The sequence below is a fragment of the Gopherus flavomarginatus genome, chromosome 4 (genome assembly GCF_025201925.1).
Source record: "Gopherus flavomarginatus isolate rGopFla2 chromosome 4, rGopFla2.mat.asm, whole genome shotgun sequence".
In the NCBI taxonomy this organism is placed as follows: domain Eukaryota; kingdom Metazoa; phylum Chordata; order Testudines; family Testudinidae; genus Gopherus; species Gopherus flavomarginatus.
In genome coordinates, this window is record NC_066620.1 from 69,868,048 (window position 1) to 69,889,613 (window position 21,566).

At 40.9% G+C, this 21,566-nt stretch overlaps 3 protein-coding genes across 10 annotated transcripts in view; 2 read left to right on the top strand and 1 right to left on the bottom strand.

Moving 5' to 3' along the window:
- The window catches only part of EIF2AK2 (eukaryotic translation initiation factor 2 alpha kinase 2), a 37,575-nt gene extending 31,872 nt beyond the window's left edge, over positions 1 to 5,703 (top strand). For all 6 annotated transcript variants that reach the window (XM_050950299.1, XM_050950300.1, XM_050950301.1 and 3 more), the window contains exons 14-15: positions 1,697 to 1,759; positions 1,858 to 5,703. In XM_050950299.1, the coding sequence (XP_050806256.1) occupies positions 1,697 to 1,759; positions 1,858 to 1,977 (183 nt within the window). In that variant the 3' untranslated portion in view covers positions 1,978 to 5,703. The remainder of the gene's footprint in view (positions 1 to 1,696; positions 1,760 to 1,857) is intronic.
- Positions 5,704 to 6,982: 1,279 nt separating this feature from the next.
- Positions 6,983 to 15,087, bottom strand: GPATCH11 (G-patch domain containing 11). Of its 2 annotated transcripts, none has more exons than XM_050950327.1 (8): positions 14,987 to 15,087; positions 13,070 to 13,296; positions 12,088 to 12,129; positions 11,888 to 12,008; positions 11,167 to 11,257; positions 9,233 to 9,337; positions 8,377 to 8,458; positions 6,983 to 7,900 (listed from the first exon to the last, which is right to left on the bottom strand). In XM_050950327.1, the coding sequence occupies exons 1-8, from the start codon at positions 15,031 to 15,033 to the stop codon at positions 7,845 to 7,847; spliced, it is 771 nt and encodes a 256-aa protein (XP_050806284.1). In that variant the 5' UTR covers positions 15,034 to 15,087; the 3' UTR covers positions 6,983 to 7,844. The 2 variants fall into 2 exon arrangements, with proteins under 2 accessions (XP_050806284.1, XP_050806283.1); XM_050950326.1 differs by having other exon boundaries at positions 7,812 to 8,290.
- Positions 15,088 to 17,051: 1,964 nt separating this feature from the next.
- The window catches only part of HEATR5B (HEAT repeat containing 5B), an 87,711-nt gene continuing 83,196 nt past the window's right edge, over positions 17,052 to 21,566 (top strand). Inside the window, exons 1-3 of one of the 2 annotated variants that reach the window (XM_050950281.1) lie at positions 17,052 to 17,223; positions 19,767 to 19,785; positions 20,537 to 20,705. In XM_050950281.1, coding sequence (XP_050806238.1) covers positions 20,580 to 20,705 — 126 coding nt within the window. In that variant the 5' untranslated portion in view covers positions 17,052 to 17,223; positions 19,767 to 19,785; positions 20,537 to 20,579. The other variant, XM_050950280.1, reaches the window with a different exon arrangement.

Consider the following 21,566-nt stretch of genomic DNA (forward strand, 5'->3'; position numbering starts at 1 on the left):
ATTTGGGTGTTTTGCTTGGTTTTCACTATCTTTTCTCTCCCTTTATTCTTGCCCTTTTGGAGGATAAGGGAGGAGAGAAAAAAGAGAAGGTAAGAGAGAACCCCCCGCAAAAAAAACTTGTTCAAAAATGAAAGTTTTTTTATTTGAAACAAATTTTCATTTTGTTTAAAAAATGGTTTTTAAAATCAATTAAAATTGATGCACATTTTTTTTGCCTTTTTTTTTTAAATTAAAAAGACATTTTGCATCAAAAAAAATTTTTTACCAGCTCTACTTTATGCACATGAGTTGTCTTACTGAAGTGTGTGGTATTACTCAGGTGCATAAACTTACACACGTTTCAGTCTTTTCAGGATTCGGGCCTTGACCAAGGTCACACAGTAAGTCTGTGTCAGAGACAGAAATTGAATCTGGAGCTAGGTCCCAGTCCAGTGCCTAACTACAAAACTATCCTTCTATCCTGTAAAATATATATTGCATTTACCTGCATGGGACTGAAGCACTCTATTGCTAGTAACCCACACACCCTGCTTTGTACTCTTGATGTCTGGGATGCTTTATGGCTGGATTTGCTGACAGATCAAAATACGTTGGAGAGGGAGGGGAGGAAAATGGCTAGTCTGTTATGTGCTGTACTAAGTCTCTGAGATACCCTTCTCTTGCAGCCCTCATTCTGGTAAAACTTCCTTTGAAGTCAGTGAGTTTTGCTCAAGGAAGGACCACAGGAGTTGGTCAAAAGGCATGTGTCTGATGATCAAAACAGAAGTTTCTCTGCCTTCAGCATTATTTTTTAAAATTAGACCTCTGATGCTATCTTTATCCTTTTTGCTGTAATGCTTGTCCTCTTTCCCCTGCCTTCCCAATGCCGATCACCTTCCTCGGTCATGTCTTGTATTCAGTTACAAGCTTTTGGGGGCAGGGAGCATAGCTAAAATTTTCAAACCTGAAAACTATGCCTGAAATTAAGTTCTTAAATCCATATATGAACACCTAACTAGAAGTGGTCTGATTTTTCAAAGATGCAGAGCACCTGCCACTGTTATTGACTTAATTTAGAGCAAAGGTTGCTCAGCATCTTTGAAAATTAGGCCACTTCTATTTATGTACCTAAATACGTATTTAGGAGCCTAATTTTAGGCACCTGGGTTTAAAACGTCAGTCATTGTGACTTAGCACTGATTATTTAAAAGTGACTTAAAAAGGGGTGTTTGAATTTTTCTAATAACATTCATGGGATGTGTGAGTGTGTGTGGTGATAGGGGCAGAGAATGCTATTTGCATCTGCTTGTCTCACAAGTAGCAGTGATGCCAGCAGGGCCATAGTTTAAGTCCTCTCCTGTAGATTTTTCCATGGAGTTTGTGGTGCAGGACTACTATTTCTTTTTAATTGACAGTGAGAACTGGGGATTTGACAAAAATGAGGCAGAAGCAGGTTTTCATGGACCTTGAGGCTCATAAGCTGAAAAAGCCAACAAACTCAAAGCTCTACAGAACACTTTTAAAAACACCTTACAGCCAAATGGAAAGCTTTCAGATACTTCCTTTGACAAATGCTGTCTTTTGAAGACGTGCTCTCTACCTGTCACTACATTTTCTGATTATTTTGTTTTCATGCTTTGTGTGGTTCAATCACAGGGCTTCAAAATGCAGTCAGTGAAAATATCATACTAAAAAAAATATTTGGTGTCATTTTTAGGAGTGGCAGAAAATAAGAGAATGTGTACTTCCAGAGGAGTTCAGCAAGAACTTTCCATTAGAGGTACAGCATAACACATTATTTCATCTATTTCCTCGTTATTCATGTTCAGTATTTTATTTCCTCTAATATATACTGTACCTTGTTTGTTTGTTTTACAGAAATACATAATTGAGCAATTGCTCTCAAAAGACATTGCAAAGAGACCTTCAGCATCTCGTGTACTGGAGCTTTTGGAGCTTGTTGCTGAAAAGAATCTAAACAATGCACATACATGTTAGGCTGCCTATCTAAAGAAACAACATAAGCTCTGTTTCGGTCCAGAATTTGACACCCTCCTGCCCCCTTAAATATGCTGAAATGTGACAAACGTATTTGGAATCTTAGGTTCAATCCTATTGACCTTCACAAAACCAGGCTTTACATGGAGATCTCTGCAGGGATTGGGGGCATGAAAGCCTCTTCTTGTGATCCAGAGCATCAGTATACATTTCTACTTACACCCCATAGTCTGAAGCCTTGTGCCCTGCCCTTTCTTACCTGTGGGCAGGTAGTGTGTGTCGTGTTTTATAGGTGGATCAGCAGTCATGGACCCATAGTTATTTTCATCCACTGCTGTGGAAGGAACCACTGTGCAGTGTTAGACCATGGTACTTCCTGGGGTGGAGAGGTCTGTCTACAGTCTGCCCCTGCTGTACAACAGAATGTCAGCAGCTCCGGTGCAGAGGGCCTCTTATTTCCATAAGTATGAAGAAGGCAGGATTTGATCTTTTATACTTCGGTTTGCTGCTTCCTGCTGTTTTTAAATCTTTTGCTCTCTCCCAGCAATAACCATTTATTTTTATGTCACCTAGAAATATTGTAGGTTTTTTTACAGTAGGAAATTTTAGGAAAAATTGCCACTTCTGTCTGTATGGGTGGAAGTACTAGGGCTAGGTTCACAAGAGGGACTTGATTGTCTAGTGTGGCAGTTAGGCACCTAAGTCCAACGTTTAGGCACCACTTGCACTCACAAAATCACTGGTCAGCTGCCATCTAAGCCTGTAGGCCCCTAAAGTCCCAAGGTGACTGAGTTTCTACTGGTGAAGTCCTAGAGGGTTCCAACTTTTTGTGGCTGGATATGCTCACCCAGGATGTGGGGAAGCCTGGTGTCAAATCTCTATTCTGCTGGGTCCTTCCACCTCCCATGAGAGTATCCAAACCACTGGTTTCAATCTCTTGTTGAAGCTGCTCCACTTTATAGTGGATAATGAAATATTCATGGGGCCAGAGAACGAGTGAGAGTGACTCTAGTGGTTATGTTAGTCTGCTGGCAGGTAGGAGACCCAAGTTCAAGTCCCTTCTCCACATCAGGCAGTGTAGAGATTTGAACCCAGATCTCCCACATCCTGTGTGAGGGCTCTAACTACTGTGATATAGGATAATGCTCCTTTGTGGTTTTTCATGAAAAATGACTAACCTGGCTTAGGTGTCTAACTTTAGGAGAAAGGTGTGAATCCGAAGTGGAGGTCGGTGTCTTCCTCTAGTTGGGACTTAGGCTCTCAACTCCCTTAAGCCCCTTGGAGGCCACAAACAGCTTTCAGGGGGTTCACCAAGCGAGGCCAGGGCCAGGGCCAGGGGCTGAAGCATGGGGCCTGGAGCCCACCACGCAGGGTGTGGTGCTCCAGGCAACTGCCCTGCTTGCTATCTCCTAATGCCGTCTCTGGTTTTTATATGCAGAAACCAGTTATTGTGGCACAACTGGGCCGTAGAGTTTTTCTAGCATGTTGTGGTGGTGTCAGAAAGAAAAAGGTTGAGAATCCCTAGCAAAGGCCACATCACTCTCCACAGCATTTCCACCTAAGCTAGCTAGTAGGCTGAGTGGGCTGGTTTTTGTGAGTCCCATTCTGACTTTCCCCATGCACTGTACAGGAAGCCTAGGTGTCTGACTCAGGCCTGTGAACTCCACTAAGGGGCAGGGCACCTAAAAGTCCACTTTATGAATATATAGCCTCTCATGTAGAGAAGGTTTGTGTGTCTTTATTACTGTCTAACACTGTGTGGGAAAATAACTGAAGTCTTCTCTAGACAAGGTCTGTGCTGTGTGCTCCTCCCTGGCTGATTGGTATCTACATATAATTAGCAATAGCTAATATGCTTGTTGCTGGCACATGCACCAAAATATCAGTTAAAGCACCTTTTGATTACTTTAATATAATAAATTTCACTCCACTTAAAAACACCAGACAAGTTAATGTTTGCCAAATGGAAAATGATAGAATTTGGTAAGAAAGCATTAGAAATGTTATACGTATTTGAAGATTGCAAGCTTTTGGGTTTTTCTGTCTTTATATCTGAATGTTAAATTATCAGCCAATTGCTGGTGCTGTATAAACAATGCTATTATGATGAGGGTGTTTCAAACAATGAAGAATTTAAAACTATTTAGGCTCTTAAAGAATGTGTCCCTTTGAGAATTAAAGCTCAGTTTAATGATTCACTTTATAGAAACCAGGTGTCACAATGACTTAACACAGCAGTTTTCAAACTTTTTGAGCTGAGCCCTCCCTTTGAGTTTCAATTTTTGGTTGTAGCCCCCAAACCCAGACAAAAAGAGGCACGTTGGGGTAGAGGTGGGACTTCCTCTTCAAGCTCCGCCACTTGCCTTCTGCCCCTCTCCCAAATATTCCTCCGCACCTCCATAGTTTGAAAACTGAGTTAACAGATAAGATCTGTTTTTGGTCGTTTGAAGATTGGGATTTGTCTCTGAAATGTAAATCCATATCCTATCCAAGTCAGCTGTGTCGATTGCTTGGGCTCCACAACGTTCCCTCAGTAGTAGCCTTATAGTAATTATGTGGTCTTCAATCTCTGTCCACTTCCCAGGAGAAGAGTCAGTGACACCACCTCACTCCCCCATTTTATATATATACACCACATGGAGACAGGGATGCTGGAACAGTTTGTAGAGTAGGGGCGCTAAGAGCCATTGAACCAAACTGTAAACTCTGTATATGATGGAAACCACTTCAAGCCAGGGGGTGCTGCAGCACCCCCAGCATTCCTAGTTCCAGCACCTCTGCATGGATATGAGTTGTGGTGAGGCAGGTGCCGCAGACCAAGTGGTTGTGGAGGGTGCTATCAATAAGAGGCCAAGGGACCTTTAGAGCAAGGAAACAATCTCCAATAAGTTGTGGAGAGAGGGAGAGCGAGCCCAGTAAATACCATCTCCTCCCTGCCCCCCCAGGATACCAACCCTGTCCTAGAGGTGCCCAATTTCTGAGCCTTTCACTTGGCTCTGCAGCTTCACTTTCCCATCCCCTGTAAGATCAAGGGGTTCAGTTTGGGTCTTTCACATTTGGTTGCATAGTTCAAGCACTTCAGATTTTTGGAGGGCATGTTTTAATAGAAAAGTCCTGGCTGTGCTTATAAAAAGCAGTTGGAGGTAGGAATCAAGCACTCATAGGCATTTTTAATGCTTTCATCACTGCAACATATCAGTGCCAAAGGGTAGCATAACCATTCTTTAAAAGCTGTTCTTAGAAAATAAGGCCCTAGTCTTGCAGTGAGCAGGGATCTGCCTGCTGATATCTTTGTGCCTATGTAGGGACCCATTGGTCCACCTACACAGAGCTCATTGCAAAAATAGGGTCCAAATTTACAATATTATGTTTGTAGATAGCTATTCTGATTCTTAGAAATGGTGAATAAAGTCATAATTTTTGTTCTTATACTGATCAAGTATTAGCATTACCTGGCTGTCTATTAGAATAAATAGTACTCCTTAAAAAAACCCCAGCCACTGCAGGAAAGCACATGAGTTCCTAAGTTTGTGCTCTCTGAGGTAGGGAAATTTGGTGCTGGCCTGCTGCTACTGTTTAGTTTTATATAAATTCTAAACTTGTGGTGGATTCTTCTGTAATGAATGAGAATAAATGTAAGCTTTTGCTCTTTTTTTTTTTTTTTTTTTTTTTCTTCAGAGGTGAATGTAAGTGCTTTCTTCCCCATTAAAACAAATGTTTGACATCTTCCTGTTTTGGACTAATTCCTCTTTTCTAGTGACTCAAGATGCCAGTGAGAGTATATCCTAGCACAAAGAAAAGCCACCTAATTGGATTTCCTTTCCTCTCAGGGAAAGTTCTGTAATCATCTGTGACAGAGTATATGAGGCCATCTGCTGAAGGTCTTGTGCCCTGCCACACCCTGTCCCAGAAAAGGGTAGTGGGGAGGATCCTTCAAGCTGCCTAGAGTGGCTGTGTCAGCATCCAGCAAGTCAGTATAAGACAGGGGTTCTCAGACTTTTGTACTGGTGACCTCTCACACAGCAAGCCTCTGAGTGCGACCCCCCATTATGCATTAAGAACACTTTTTTGTATATTTAACACCATTATAAATGCTGAAGGCAAAGCGGGGTTTGGGGTGGAGGCTGACAGCTCACAACTCCCCCATGTAATAACCTCATGCCTCCCTGCGGGGTCCTGGCCCCCAGTTTGAGAACCCCTGGTATAAGACAAGCTGCAGGGCAAGAGTAAGTTGAGTTCCTTGCTGGAGCTGGAGGAGCATGGATGATGTGTAACTGGCTGAGGGAGCTGCAGGACCTTGGACAGAGCAGGGGAGAGTGAGAAGGACCCCTGAGGTAAGGCTGAAGACAGTATGGGGCCAAGGGAGGCTGTGGCCAGAAAGGCCCTAAGAGGGTGAAGAGTCTCCAGGGAGAAAGCCCTAGTGGCAAAGCCCCCATACCAGGATTGGGGGACTACTGGATTGATTGTGAGCCGAGCCCTGGGAGGGCTACAGAGACATTCCAACCATGGGATACTGGGATAGGTCCCTTTTAGACTGTTTTCCCTGGAAGGGGTTTGTTTGCATTTCACATTCTGACTGTGTGACTTGACCAGAGGGTTGAGTCACTGAAGACCTACCACAAACAGAGTGAAGGCACATGCACTCAACCAAGGGGGTGCTTGTGAGACGTGAATGTGCCTTGTTACATCTTACTGGCACATTTTCCTTGGCAGCTGGCTTGCAGTAACTAAGAGGTCCTCTGTCACTTGCCCATTAAACTTCAAGATTTACGACAGTAAAGTCTCTGTTCACCACAACTGATGTGTAGGTGGTTGTCTCAGTTCAATGCTGTGATGTATCTAATGCAAGCTACTGCCTGCTTTACAGTAAAAGCTAATTCTTCTAGTTCAGCTCCTTTTTCTGTAATTGTTATGGATTTACTTCCACTAGCAGTTGCTGCTCATGGACAGTGCTGCCCCTGTTCAATAGGTATTGACTGAAATAGAACCAAGTTGGACAAAAAGATAGTTACAAAAAGCTGTTTAATTATGAACAAAACACTTTAAAAATATCCACTAAATTGATGAAATGTAGAGTTTCTATACAAACATCCATATTTACATTAAGCAATAGAGATTGATGAAGCCAAATACTTTGTGCAAGGTCAGACTATTTTCAACCAGCAGAGTTCATATATCTGGCTGATTATGTTGACAAAAAATAAACTTATGATTCAAATCAGACATCCTCATAAAGGACGCATATTAAATGACGTGTCTAACACTGTATACTATAAAGACTTAACCAATATTCACTGTCAACTGATTATCCTCTACTCCATGCTTTATGTTATGTGGGAAAGGAAGGGCAGTGTTTTCCCCCCCAAGGAAGCCTTTAAAATGTTGGTTACAAAGTCAAGTACTGTCCATTTCAAATCTCCATTCATCTGTCCACAATCACACATATACACACACACGAATTTAGCAGTATGAACCTAGGTACCTCCAACTGGAGGTGTACAGATATCATAAACCATAACAATTTGGTGCAGTTAGCTACCTGTCCTCTGAGGTGCGAGACTGGAATTGCAGTTTTTAGTTTGGTAGAAATCTGCAAAACTCCTGCCTATACCTAAATTATTTAGCGTTAAGTACATACGTAAATCTGTAATTCTTATTAAATAGTGAGTTCAATGACTAGCTTCACTTTAAAAAAATATCTAAAATCTACAACTGCTTTTGTGCTTTCAAAAGTGTGTGCTCTGAACCTTTCAATATGTATTTCCACCAGCAGTACTTGTGTGAATTCTTGATGTCCCATGGAGAGATTTTAAAATACTGCTGTGAATCAACAATATTTTTCCAGAGTTCCTTTTATTACGAAGATTTTAGTCATGATCTGCTGAACTATCTCCAGGGCAGTTTGAAGATAAATCTGCAGCCTCTACAGTATAAAGGAAAAGAAGGTTAATATTTCAGATATGGGAAGAAAAGATCTATAATCTTCTAAACCTTATTTAAAAAGAGAGGGGTGTGGAGTCAGAAAAAAGGTGATGGAGAAACAGTACAAACAGATTAAGTTAATTTCAAATAGTGTTGTAGTTTGAAGTTCTTATAAACTTATAAAATAGAAAGGTGGTACATGTGGGACTGATGAGGGATGTTTCAGAGGACAACGTTACCAATTTAGCCACAAAATACTGATTTGGAGCCCAATATTGATCATTCACTGGTTCTGAAATTCAAGAAAGGAGAAATGACTGAATCCAGCCAATAAATACAAAAGTTACTTTCAAGGATAACATTAGTGACACTGGCCTCCATGGGAGTTTTGCTGGGATAAAGAAATAAGAATTGCAGGATACGGTTCCAAATACATAACCAAAGGAAAATTATATCCAAGATGGATTTAACTCTTACCCTCATATGCTGTTCCACACCAGATACAATAAAGATGCTCTTCTCTTAAATAGGCAGTCAGGATTTGTAACTTCTCAAATACCTACAGAGAAATATATTTTACAGCTTTGAGTAGGAATCACAATCAAACAGTCTGGGATGGGCCCCTGGGGTGCAGTGTCTTCCCTGCTAATCAATAGTTCTGGTGCTAAAAAGGGCTCACTAAGAAAAGATCACACGATACAGTAATCAAAAACATGGAAACCGTCGTACACCATAACTGATACTACAGCAGAAGTCTCCGAATTGTGGCCTGTGGTGCGCCAGTGATCTATGGCGAGCTAGCTGGTTAAAGGATGTTGGCTGTTCTTTATTTTCATCTACTGAACAACTAAAAATACCTTCTTTCAAGTGAATGATGTTCCTGATGGGATTCTTTTATCATCCATCTCCGCCATAGGCTGAGTTCATTAAAATAACAACAGTGGTGGGTTCTTGGGCATAAAAGGACATGATTTTCAAAAGTGACTGATTTGAAGGTCCAGCTTTTTTTTAGAGGCAATTACTCAGCATTTTCTGAAAACTAGACCCATCAAGTGTCAAATTGGGTACCTAAAAATAAGATACCCAAAACCACTACTCTCTTGAAAATCTTGGCTCAAAGGTGAGGTAATGTTATCATTTAATTTTGCTCTTTTACTCCAAATCAGTATGATCATGCTTTATACTCCACCTAATAGTATTGCAAAATCACTTTGCAAGGCAGAAAGAGAGGCCACTTATTAGAACTTTGATTGATGATACACACACACACACACACACACACACGTTTTACAAATGAAGACGGCTTCATACTAACTTATGTTTCAGAACTCACACTTAAGTCTGAACCTTTGTATTCATCCTCTTCTTCCTCCTCTCGATCCTTTTCTTCTTGCTCAGGTTCTGTCCAGTACCAAATCTCCTTGGGAACCTTAATATCCTTAAAAATAAGAAAAATTACAAGCAAAGTTTTCTTTGTCTCTATAGGTTTCTCCAGTAGATGCCTGAACGCAATTTATAATGGGACAAGTACAACTTTATAAACTTTATTATTAATTATGATCTTGAGACACTGAAGCTTCAAGAATAGAACTGATCAAATTTAGACCATACTGTACCAGAGCAGGGGCAATTTGTGGGTTTGTTGCTCTTTAAAAACAAATTTAAAGGGATGCTAAAATAAACTCTGCCAGATATGCTGGTAAAGTTCAAGACTGCACAGCAAATTATTATTGTATCTTTTGTCATTGGTTCTCTTTATTGCCCATGTCCACTTTCAGAAGGCAGAAGGCTCTTTTTATGATTTTACAGTTAAAAATCCTGAGTCTGCACATGCCCATCATTGTGAAGCTCTTCCCTTGTGTGGGATAGCAGGTGAATAGCTCCTCTGAGCCAGACACCACCATCAATCTGACAGCCTGACACAAGCTACCATGAGACATATAAGTAGTAAATGGTCAGTAAGGTGGAAGAGGCCTTCTAGCTGATGTCTGAAGTGTTCTTAAAAGGCTTACACACCAAAATGAATTCAGGTGGAACGTATTTCTTGTCTTTAAGCCCAAGGATGTAACTTCTGTCCCATATGAGCTCTATTGGACCATGGGACGCAGGCTCTTGCAGTGTAGCATTCCCCCAGGATGGCTACTAGCAAGTTAGCATAGGCACACACCACCCCCAAGCCCTATGAGGATACGCTTGGTGTGTCCAGCATCTGTTCCACTGGACATTCACAGAATTCCCAGATCCTCTGCTCCCAAAGGAAAGTCTGCCCCTGCTTGCCAGTTACACCGTAGATCACAGCTCTGCTTAAGATACAACACTTAGATTTGTTTACAGAGAAAATATAAATTTATTTAACAAAGATTCAAATGATAGCATGCAGAAATATTGGAAACAAAGGGTTAAATATAAAATAAAATCATAACACATGTGCCAGAGCCTAAACTTAGTTAATAAGACACACCCTTGTTTAATTAAAGTTTAGCTCACCCCAAAGTCTTTCCAGTGTTTTTCAGCAAAGCCTGGCTGTGATCCTTTTTTCATAAGGCAAACACATGGTCAACTTACTTCCTAAATGAAGGATAATTGGGTGACCTCTGCACCCCCAGATATTAGTTCCACCAATCCACTGTCTTCACTTGTAAAAAGGGTAATCTCTATACCTTGTTTTTTTCCTGTCTAGAATCTCCCCCTGAAGATTTTGCAATCACTTGATTAGTATTTTTTCAGATTGTAGATAGTATGCATCACTCAATCTGCATACAATCAGTCAACCAGAAAAGTTTCTTGTTTGAAAGAAACCAGTTTAACATCTTTTGGTGACCAGCTCCAAGTCAGAAACCGTAAGAACATCATTTTCGAGATATATATATATATATATATATATATACACACACACACACAAACGTGTAACTCCTTACATATTATCCATACATACATTTCATAATGATCATGATGACCAGTATGCCATAGGCTTTCAGTACAGACCTTACATGACATCCTTTGGTGAACTAGGATGTAGATACCAGACCCACGAGATCCCTGTAACCCTTACGCACCCTGTGCCCTCTGCCAGTTGGCACCAGAAGGTCCCTGGGTAACACAGAGCATCTCAGGGAGACAAGCATTGCCACTTTAGTCCAATAACACCCAATATTATACAAAACTGTTAAGAAGTGAATAATATTGTTGTACATGAAGACTGAAGAATTTGTAGCCAGCTCTACACTATAAACCATCCTTCCACCCCAAAGCAGCGTATTAGCTTACCTTTTGTGTGTCTAATTGCTGACAGGCCCTCTGGCTTTTTCTAAGGTCCCCTTCTATCTTACGTTCTTCTTGTTTGCTTTTGAATCTCTTTCTGTCAATAAAAAAGTAGCTAGCTACAATCAACAGGCAGATAAAAAATTCACACATTATAGGCAAGAACTTATTGTAATGTAAAGCTAGTTGAGATTTTAGATACACCATAGTTTCCCAAAACATTTGTAACTCTTTGTAATGCCTTTGTACAGGTGTACAGTCCTCTGACGGGATCAGAGAAGGCCATCCTAAACAGGACCATGCTGAAGCTTAAGAACGTCATTGTAAACTTATATGTATGTATGTGTCTTCCTTGAGGAGGCTACATTTAAATAGTTTTAAAAACAGATTTCTGGTTTAAGTTGCACCCTCTAACAAATGGCCATAGGTACATTATTTGTTCTGCCCCCCCCGACACTGCTAATGTCCATTGTAATTAAGGGGCACAGCAGAGGGAATTTATGTATTTTGGTTTTCATGTGTCAAATCATATTTTCTTTTTAAATGGTTGGTAATTACCCTCCCCATGGCCCACTCATCATACAAATGTTATTCAGAATTGATAAGACATTTTGATGATAGTCAAACCTGAGGCAGCTAGTACCACTTTCAGATAAGCATGAAACTTGGATCCTTTTTTACTTACCTGAAAATGTTTACAACGACACATGAAAATAAATCGTTTTACCTAAACTGATCTGCAGCATCTTCATCTGCTTGTTTTTTCATATGAATCTTTCTTCTGTAGTTTTCTAGCCTTTCTTCTGCTTTCCGCTTTTGTAGTTCTTCATGACCAAGCCCTCCTCTGCCTGTTTAAGTTCAAAACACTGTTGTGAGCAGCTGAGAGACTGTGAAATCCAACAATTAAAAGAGGTAAATATTACACACCTGTTTTAATGTTCAGAGGAATAGGCTCAACAATGCCTTCTCCTGTAGGAAAAAAGGGCAGACAGCTTATGAAGCCAGGTCTCTCCCCAAATCATAAACACAGCCTACCCAAGTATACATAAGATTTTGCCACTGAACAATTAGTTTTTATGGTAATTTTTTTTAACAGGTGGCTAAATCAAGCATCAAGGTGCACTGACAATGGACCGGTGGATCAGGCATTCCTTATTTCTCAGTTGAATTGTAGTGTTGCTGTGTGCTGCATTCAGGCTGCTTCCCTATACACCAAAGGAGGACAGCTTAATTTGACAGGCATAACATATTAGTAATTAATAATAATAATAATAATTAATAATACATTGCACCCTTCTGTAGCATCTTTCATATGAGACTCTTGAGACACTTTACAAAGGTTAACTATCTAAACCTCACTATTCAGTCATGGAGCGCAACATTTATTCATCCCCTAGTGATTTACTCTGGATAGGTATTTATCCTTCCCTAGAGCTCCGTGCAGAAGGACTTAGTGTCTGTGTGCACAGATGCCTCTCCAGAATCAAGCTGTAAATTTGCGCAGATTGGAGATAGGTTCTTTACTGTTTAAAAGTTACTTGCTTGGAAGGAACACCAATTTCAAAAGGCAAAAGGCCCGGCTACAGAAAGTAAGATCTTTGTAAAACATCATCCACATCTGAAATACCATTTAGTTAGCAGCAAGTACTGTTTCTTCCTCCTCCAATTCCCCCATATCCCTCACTCTTTTTATTTCAGAGATTTTAAGGGCTTGCTCTCATCTTCTGTGCTTTCTTCTGCTGTGCCAAGGTGGCAGTTAAGAACTACCGTAGCAAGTAGGAGTTCTTCTAGAGGTATTCATTGAATTCATCCAGAGATAAGGTGGAACGGTATTAGTAACAGGTACCCTTTTAAACCCACATTTTGAAAAATGGGCATACATCTAAATTCTAGAAGTTAGCAAACTTACCACTCTTGCCAAGGGCCTGCCCACTTTTGTACCCCATCTTTTGGAGCAAAGCAAAGCCTTTGTTTTCGTTTCCTAAAGCACTTTTCAACACAGTGTCACGTCTCTCTCTCTCCTCTTCTTTTAGGTTCTTTTGTCTATTTTTCTGGTTAGCTTCCCTCTGCTTTTCTTCTTTTTGAATAGCTTCTTTCACATGCCTCACCATTGGCAATCCTGGCCTGACATCCTGTCTAAGGGAACAAATAAGTATTAATATGGTCTGTTTTTTAATTAAGAGGCAATAAATGTTTAATGGTAACATAATCCATTACAATGAAACAGTGAGGACATAGAATCAGCTTTGGATAAGCAACCTCTAGTGCAGGGGTAATCAATTATTTTTTTGTCAAGGTCCAAATTTCTTGGTCAAATTTATTTTTGTCAAGGTCCAAGCTCCAGAGAAAATATATAACTGCCACTTGAGAATGGGGAGTGACTTTAAGACTGGGGAGGCCCACATTGAAAATATTAAGCTCTGAGTTCTCCATCTCTTTGAATCACTGCACCTCCATTCTAATACCCTATTTTTCAATTGCTTGTAATGGACTAAAAAATTATCTTTTGGGCCAAAACTTCCAATTCATACTATTTGTTTGTGGAAGGAATTTGAATACAATTAATTGTGCTGTTTGAACTATAAATATGTGAAAACCTTAAGAAAATAGGTCCATAGTCTTTTTTTTCACTATGAAAACTCAAGTAACTTTGTTCTAAAATGGTGGCTGCTCTAGTCCATGGAAAACATAACTTTGATTTTTCTGATGTATGACTAAAATGTCAAATATAATGTGCATTAAACTTCCTTAAAAAAGAAATTAAATTATTTCCTCCATAACAATCTCCCTACAGGTGAAGGTCAGACATTTAAATGGAGAACCTGAAACCTGCTCAATTAGACTAAAAAAGGGTTAAAAGTCGTTTCAGCTACACAACTTGTCGCTTAATCCCCCCATGCTAATTCTTGTAGCTTTACCACATCTTGCAAACACACATGCTTCACTTGAATAAGCCTTTAAATGGCTTTAAGAATGACAATAATTGTATTACTTATCCTGTAATATAACTGCAAATAGAGACTATGTGTAAACTTTTAACACAGTCGAAATGGTATTTCCATCTGGATGCTCTCCTATCTCTCCTCCTCTGCAATGCAGGTGACATATCAAAGGAGATCCCATACAGCTCAATACAAGTGTTTGGTTGCACCTTACAGAAATGCTCTTGTCTATATTATAACTAACTAGTTTAAAAGATTAGCTCTTAAGGAAAGAATCCTTAGAAAGAGGTATTTATCCTGCCTGCTAGACTACTATACAGTCAGATGGATTCTTTCTTGTTTAGGATCTCAGGCTACTTTGTTGATGCTGGGAAATGGCAGTTACCAGAAGAGTTTCATTAGCAGCCAATCTTGTCTCATTTCCATTTCCACCTGGACATATTATGTCTCTACAACAAAACTGGTGAGGACTTGTAAGGAATACAGTGCTCCTCAACTTTTCACCTTAGCCACCTACAAATAATTTATATTTGGGAGGAGAGGCATGGTAAATGCAAAAATAAAGTACACAGATGGAGGAGGTCCAATTTTTTGAAGTAATTAGTGATCTGAGGTGCCTCAAATTTTTGGCGTAAATTTTCATTTTGGCTAAAATACTGCTTGCTTTACTCATTTAAATCATCCCAGTGAAATCACCCTGTGACTTATGTGAGTAATGAAAAGAGGATCTGGCCCTTAATGAGATGCCTGGAAATTGACAGAATGGTTGATTCATGACAGGCTATTCATAAACACTAGTGAAAAACTCAATGAGTAAATCTCCAAAATGATCAGTATTGTTACTGGATGTAGATGTGTATGATCTACTTAGCCAAGCTACTTACTGCACATTAACAAATGAATCAGACATATAGTCATCTTCTTCTTCCATGTTAAATATGTATACCCTGTTGAGATCCTCCTACCTATAATGAATGAAAATATTTTATTACACATTTTACCTTTTAAAAATTAATTGAAATGAAATAAGACGACTGTTTTTTGGGCTGATATAAACTTATTGGCTCAGGTTTGCTATATTCAGTACTGGACAAGTGCCAAAAAAAACACTACTCAACTGAGGGACTGACAGCAGTTTTATCATTTGATATTTTGTGAATTACCAGGGGGTAGAAATGAATGTTTCAGTTATCCTTGCTCTCATCTCTTGCTCAGCATAGTTCTATAGCAGCCTCACCTTAGGGATTATTATTGCTTTACCAGGGTTACACTTAAAAAAAAAAGGAAGACTACTGTGTCAGTTGCTCTGATGCATTTATCTAGACTTAACTTGACCCTCTTTTTCCTCGATATCCACACTTGGTATTTTTGGCTTAATTTTCTTCCGTGGTTGCCCATACAGTCTACAATTCAAAGAAGCTCTTCCCCTCTTTAGTTTTAAACACTTCTTCGCTGAATAAATATCACAGGAAAAATGGGTGAATCTGTATCTTTTGTGAGGTTTTAAACATCATCAGAGAATTACAATTTCTTTGTCCATATTTTTTCTGCCAGGATTGGCATTTGGGCACTGAAAAACTAGGCATCAGGCAATTTACTCTTTATTTAATGAAGTTTAGGCTCCCGTTAATGTTCTCGCTTGATGGTCTTTGTTCGGATTTTGTGCATTTAGGCAAAATTTTCAGATATCCTGAACTTTCTGCACCATTACCATGGAGATGACCCATTTGGTAGATCACTTAACCTGGCAGTTACACCTACATTTTCTAATCTCAAAATTTCTTTAGCCATTCAAGCTCACAAGACAAATTGATGTTTTTTATTGGAGCATATGCTATAAAATCAAAAGGAGTATCCATCTTAATCTATAAAAGCAGCAAAGAATCCTGTGGCACCTTACAGACTAACAGATGTTTTGGAGCATGAGCTTTCGTATTCACCCACGAAAGCTCATGCTCCAATAAGTCTGTTAGTCAATAAGGTACCACAGGATTCTTTGCTGCTTTTACATCCTAACCCTGAATGCCCTAGAAAACCGCCCTAATAAATTAAATATATTTTTGTATTCTTACAGGGTCTTGATCCTGCAAATACTTAGGCAGGTGCTTAACTTACTACCCTGAGCAGTCCCACTGAAATAAAAATTTACAAAAAGTGTCACTTACATAAAATTAAATTAAAATTAGAAGTTGGTGCAATAAAAGATATTAACTTGCCCACCGTGTCTCTCTAAGTAAAATTACAGACACATATTTGAAGGGGGAGGGAGGAGGGCTAAAGCATGGGGTCAACATTTTCCATTTTTCCCACAAACACAAGACATTTTTGCAGAATTCCAGCTGTGAAAATCTGGAAGTTATAATCCTCAGAGTCTGAAAATCAGGTAAAAATAAAGCCAGTCTGATGTTCAGTGGCTTCTGCTTCACTTCATACCTTAAGAGTTTACAACCCTCAATTACTACCTGCACAATCAGCCCCTGCCCCCAAAATCTCCCAGCACCTTCAGCCACCCCCCCACAAAATCTTCCACCCCCCAGCCACCCCAAAACCTCTCCCCATCCCCAGCATCCCCAGCCACCGCACCCCAAAACCTCTCCCCATCCCCAGCATCCCCAGCCACCGCACCCCAAAACCTCTCACCACCCAGCCACCCTCCCAGCATCCCCAGCCACCGCACCCCAAAACCTCTCACCATCCCCAGCCACCGCACCCCAAAACCTCTCACCACCCCCAGCATCCCCAGCCACCGCACCCCAAAACCTCTCCCCATCCCCAGCATCCCCAGCCACCGCACCCCAAAACCTCTCCCCATCCCCAGCATCCCCAGCCACCGCACCCCAAAACCTCCCACCACCCAGCCACCCTCCCAGCATCCCCAGACACCGCACCCCAAACCCTCCCCGCGACCCCTCTCTGCCGCTCACTCACCCGCGGCCCCTCACCCCCAGCTCTCTCGGGCTCGGTCCTGCGCACTCTGGGTTCAGGCACTTCCTGGGTCCCGGGCTGCGCCTGCGCCCGCGCCCGGCCGGACCCGGCTCTTCCTGCCGCCGGGAAGGAGACTCGCTCGGTGCGCTGCTGTCAGGGGTCCGTCGGGCTCTGCTGGGGCCGCCGCCTGCGGTGAGTGCGGGCCGGGGGGCTCGGCTGCACCCGGGGAGCGGCCGCGGGGCGGTGGGTGCCTGGTGCCCGCGGGCCGGGGGCAGGAAGACGCTGCGGGAAGGGGGTGGCGGACGGGGCCCAGATTTCCTGCCTCGAGCCCCGGCGAGCCTGCGGCGGGCCTGGCCGGTGCCAGTGACAGATGCGGGGCGGTTTGCGAGCTTGGCCCTGCGCGCGGGGCTCGCCGAGAGCCCGGCCTGGTGGCAGGGCTCCAGCAGCGCCTGGCGATGAAACTCACCAGACCCGGCAGCACCGGGGATGGCGGCTCCCAATGGGTGGCGTGACCCTGCAGAGGTGGCAGATGGGGCCGTGGGGCTGGCACCTCATCGTGTAGAGATGACGGACCTGGAGGGTAGCGTGGCTCCTAGCAGTGTTCTGTGGCCTCTGTGTGTTGTATCCTAGGATTTGTGGTTTCCAGGGCTCGTACCTCCATATTCAGGATGAAGGCTGCTGCATCATACCACTCCATAAACAACAGTTGGTGTGCTGAGTGAACTGAGTACCTGTATGAATAAGGACAGGAGATACATGTTTAGATATTTAATGGTATGGAGCACCATGTTGGGACTAAACAATAATCAAAAAGATTTATTCCTGTATACCTGGGTGTTTTTGTGGCCCCTATGTCTGGAGTATCTGAGGGCCCAGATGTTAATTAATTTATCATCGTACCACCCCTGTAAGGAAGTATTATACTTATTTTACAGATGGGGAACCCAAGGCATAGGCAGAGTAAGTGACTTGTTTAAGGTCACTCAACAAGTTAGTGGCAGAGCTGGAAAATAGAATTTGGATGTCATTATTCCCTCTCTGCTGTTCTAAAACTGCCAGACAACGTTCCCTCTTTCAGCTATATACTGCTCTCAAATAATGCATATCCATCCAGAATGCTGCTGCAAAGATCATTTTCTTAGCCTGTTACTTTGACCATGTCACCCCTCTCTTTCTCCCACTGGCTCCCCCTTCTCTGTCACATCCAACAATAACTGCTTCTCTTCCCTTTCAAGGCTAGCTGTAGTCAATCCCCACTCTATCTATCATCTCTCATTTGCTGTTGAGCTACTGGTGTTCATTTCTGATCAGCCAAGGTGCCAGCCTCGGTTGCCTGCTTGCTTGTTTGAAAACTTAACACCTTCATTGTTACTCCTCTGCTGCCCCTCATGCTTGGGAAGAGCACCCTATGAACATTCACAAAGCTACCTCATTATCCATCTTGACATCCTTCCACAAGAGTCTCCTCTGCCATGATGCCTACAAAAAAGCTTGACAAAAAGTAATTGTCAAAGGGAAATCATAATAGAATGTGGGTATTACTGGTGTAGTTCTTCAGGGATCAGCCTGATGCTATTCATTACTTTTATCAGTGATCTAGAAGTAAGTGGAAAGTCGGTTAGGATAAAATTAACAGATGATACAAAGATTGGCAGAATAGTAAATAATGATGAGGACAGGGCAATCATACAGTGTGATCTGAATTGTTTGATAAACTGGGCCCAGTCAAACAGAACACATTTTAATACAGGCGGATGAAAAGTCATATACGTACAAAATGAGGGACTGTATCCTGGAAAGAAGTGACTCTGAAAAGAATTTAGTGATCGTACTGGACAAACAATTCAACATGAGTTCCTTGTGCAATGCTGTGGCAAAAAGGAATAATGTGATCTTTGGACGTGTCAACAAAGGGTAGTGTAGGGGTAGGAAACTGTTTTTACCTCTGTATACCCTGCACACAGTTCTTGTGTCCACATTTAAAAAAGGGATATTGAAAAATTGGAGAGAATGCAGAGAAGAGCCACAAAAATGATTGCAGGTCTGGAAAAAATGCCTATTTAGCTTATCAAAAAAGAATCAAGAGGTAACTTGAATATGGTGGATAGGTACTAGCACAGGGAGAAAATGCCCACTTAAATTAAAGGGCTCTTTAATTTAGCAGAGAAAGGCATAACAAGAACCACAGCCAGAAGCTGTAGCCAAACAATTTCAAATGAGAAATAAGGCACAAATTTTTTAACAGTGAGGATGAGTAACTGTTGGATCAAGACTACATGCCGTTCTGAAAGATATATTTTTGTCAGACCCAAGTTATTGGACTCAATAGAGGAGTAACTGGATGAAATTCTATGCTCTGTGACATAGAGATCAGGTTAGATGATATAATGGTCCCTTTTGGCCTTAAAATGTATAAATCTGGCCTTTAAATCTATGAAACATATCAGAAATAATGTGGTGAGACTCCTAACTTATACATTTTAATAGGTTTAATGCACATTTCTTCCATTTAATTTCCCTGCTTTTTTATCTCTAAGGACAAAAAAGGAGAAGAGAATAGGAGAAATAGAAAAGTAGAAAAAAATAAAAAAGTATAGGGCCTGTAGAGTACTTCTCTCTGGGTTTGTAAATTGTCTAGTGTGTGGATGAAGTTACACTTGGTGAAATGCATGTTTCATACAACTATACTGCTCTAGTTCTATTAAACACAATTTATGAACTATGTACTTTGTGCAGGAGATCCCTCCAACTGGAAGGGGTAAGGGCATCCTGGATCTCACAAATCAAAAAGAGGCTCCCCAGACTCCTTTACAAGGCCTCATGGAGTATTCTTCTACATGGTATCCGGTACCTTTGGGACGATAAAGGAATAATTAAGATCTTGGAGGGGAAGGGAAGGGAATCTCCTGACTAGTAACATTCTTTTTTTCTCTTTACTACTTTTTTACAGGGACCTCAACATTATTCTTTGCCAGGCAGAAAAACCTCTAAAATTCTGAAGCTGCCTGTACTTTGTTTTTTGACATTTAAGGTCCCTATACCTCAAATACACGTGCATGTGCTTAATCTTAAGCATGTGACTAGTCCCATTAGGTATGTCTACACAGTTCATGCTAGTGAGCCTTGCAGCCTGGATTTACAGACTTGGGCTTGTGCTAGACAGGAACTCAGGCTCTGGAGCTCATCCCCCTTCCTAGGCTTCAGAGCTTGAGCATTGGCCAACGCTGCAAGTTCAAAGAGCTGGCTACACACCTATTTTTAGAGCTCTAGCATGAGCCCTGCAAGCCCAATTCTGTTAACCCAGGTTGAGCAGCTCACTGCTGCAGGCTGTATAGATGTACCCATTGACTTCTGTGAGACTAATTAAACATAAGCATAAATGTATTGGGGTCTGATACTGTAGTCTATTTAAAATGCAGTTGTGCTCTGAAAACTGTAATTTGCATTAAATAAAAAATATTGTAGCAAAGCTTTTTATTGCTTTACATTGTACATTAACTTTATTTTAGAGACAACACAGGAGTCTACAGTGAAGTCAGAGTTTAAATAAGGATGGAGCTGGCTCATAGTTTGTTGCTAAATGAAGAAGCTTTGGCTCAAATCACAGAAGCAAAGAGGCCGGTCTTTATTTTTGAGTGGTTGCGATTTCTGGATAAAGTGCTTGTAGCTGCTAACAAGGTAACTTTATTTCTCTCTCTAAAAATGTCATGTTAATTTCATACATATGTAAGGGTACCAGATGGACATCTGTAACAGTGGCAGTAGGATCTGGGAGCTGACCTTCAGAGTGACTGGAAGTAGGCCCCTCTGTAAATCACGATTTCATGTAGTGCACAGAAATCATGAAAATGCCTCCAACCATGATATTTTTTAAAAGTAAAAGGAAAACTCTCTACAAGAAAGTCTTTAATACTTAAAAAAACAAACAAACAAACAAAAAAACAAACCTTAGCTAATTAATTTCAAGGACAGGATGAATTTTCCAAATAGTGTTAGTCAATTTCAAAGATGGAATGACACTTCGGTATTGACTGACATTACTTGTGAAATTCATTCTGTTCTTGAAATTGACTAATGTTACTTGTAAAACTAATTCTATGCAAACCTCATAAAATTCAGTAATTTGCCATTTACACTGTCCTGAATTGTCTAATACAAAAAGATTTGTGATTTACACAGGGCCCTAACTAACTATAAGTGCATATATAAACTTCCTACTGTATCTTGTAGTTTTGTAAATACCTGTGCTTATTAATTTATTTGTTGCTTGTGCTCTGTCTGAAATTATAGATTTACAAACTACAATAAGTAGTAAGATCTACAGTTCTTCAGTAATATGTATACCTCGGAAAGTTTAACTCTTCTCTGCTAGTGCAGGACCTTTTAATGATGAGGAAAAAGAGGTGAAAAATGGCAAAGAAGGACAGTCCTGGGAGCTTAAAGGACCCTCTGTGAAGTAATATTGTATTAAATGATATATGATAGAAACAGTAAGAACTCAACAATAGCAACCATTTGTATATTTCCATTTAGCATTTG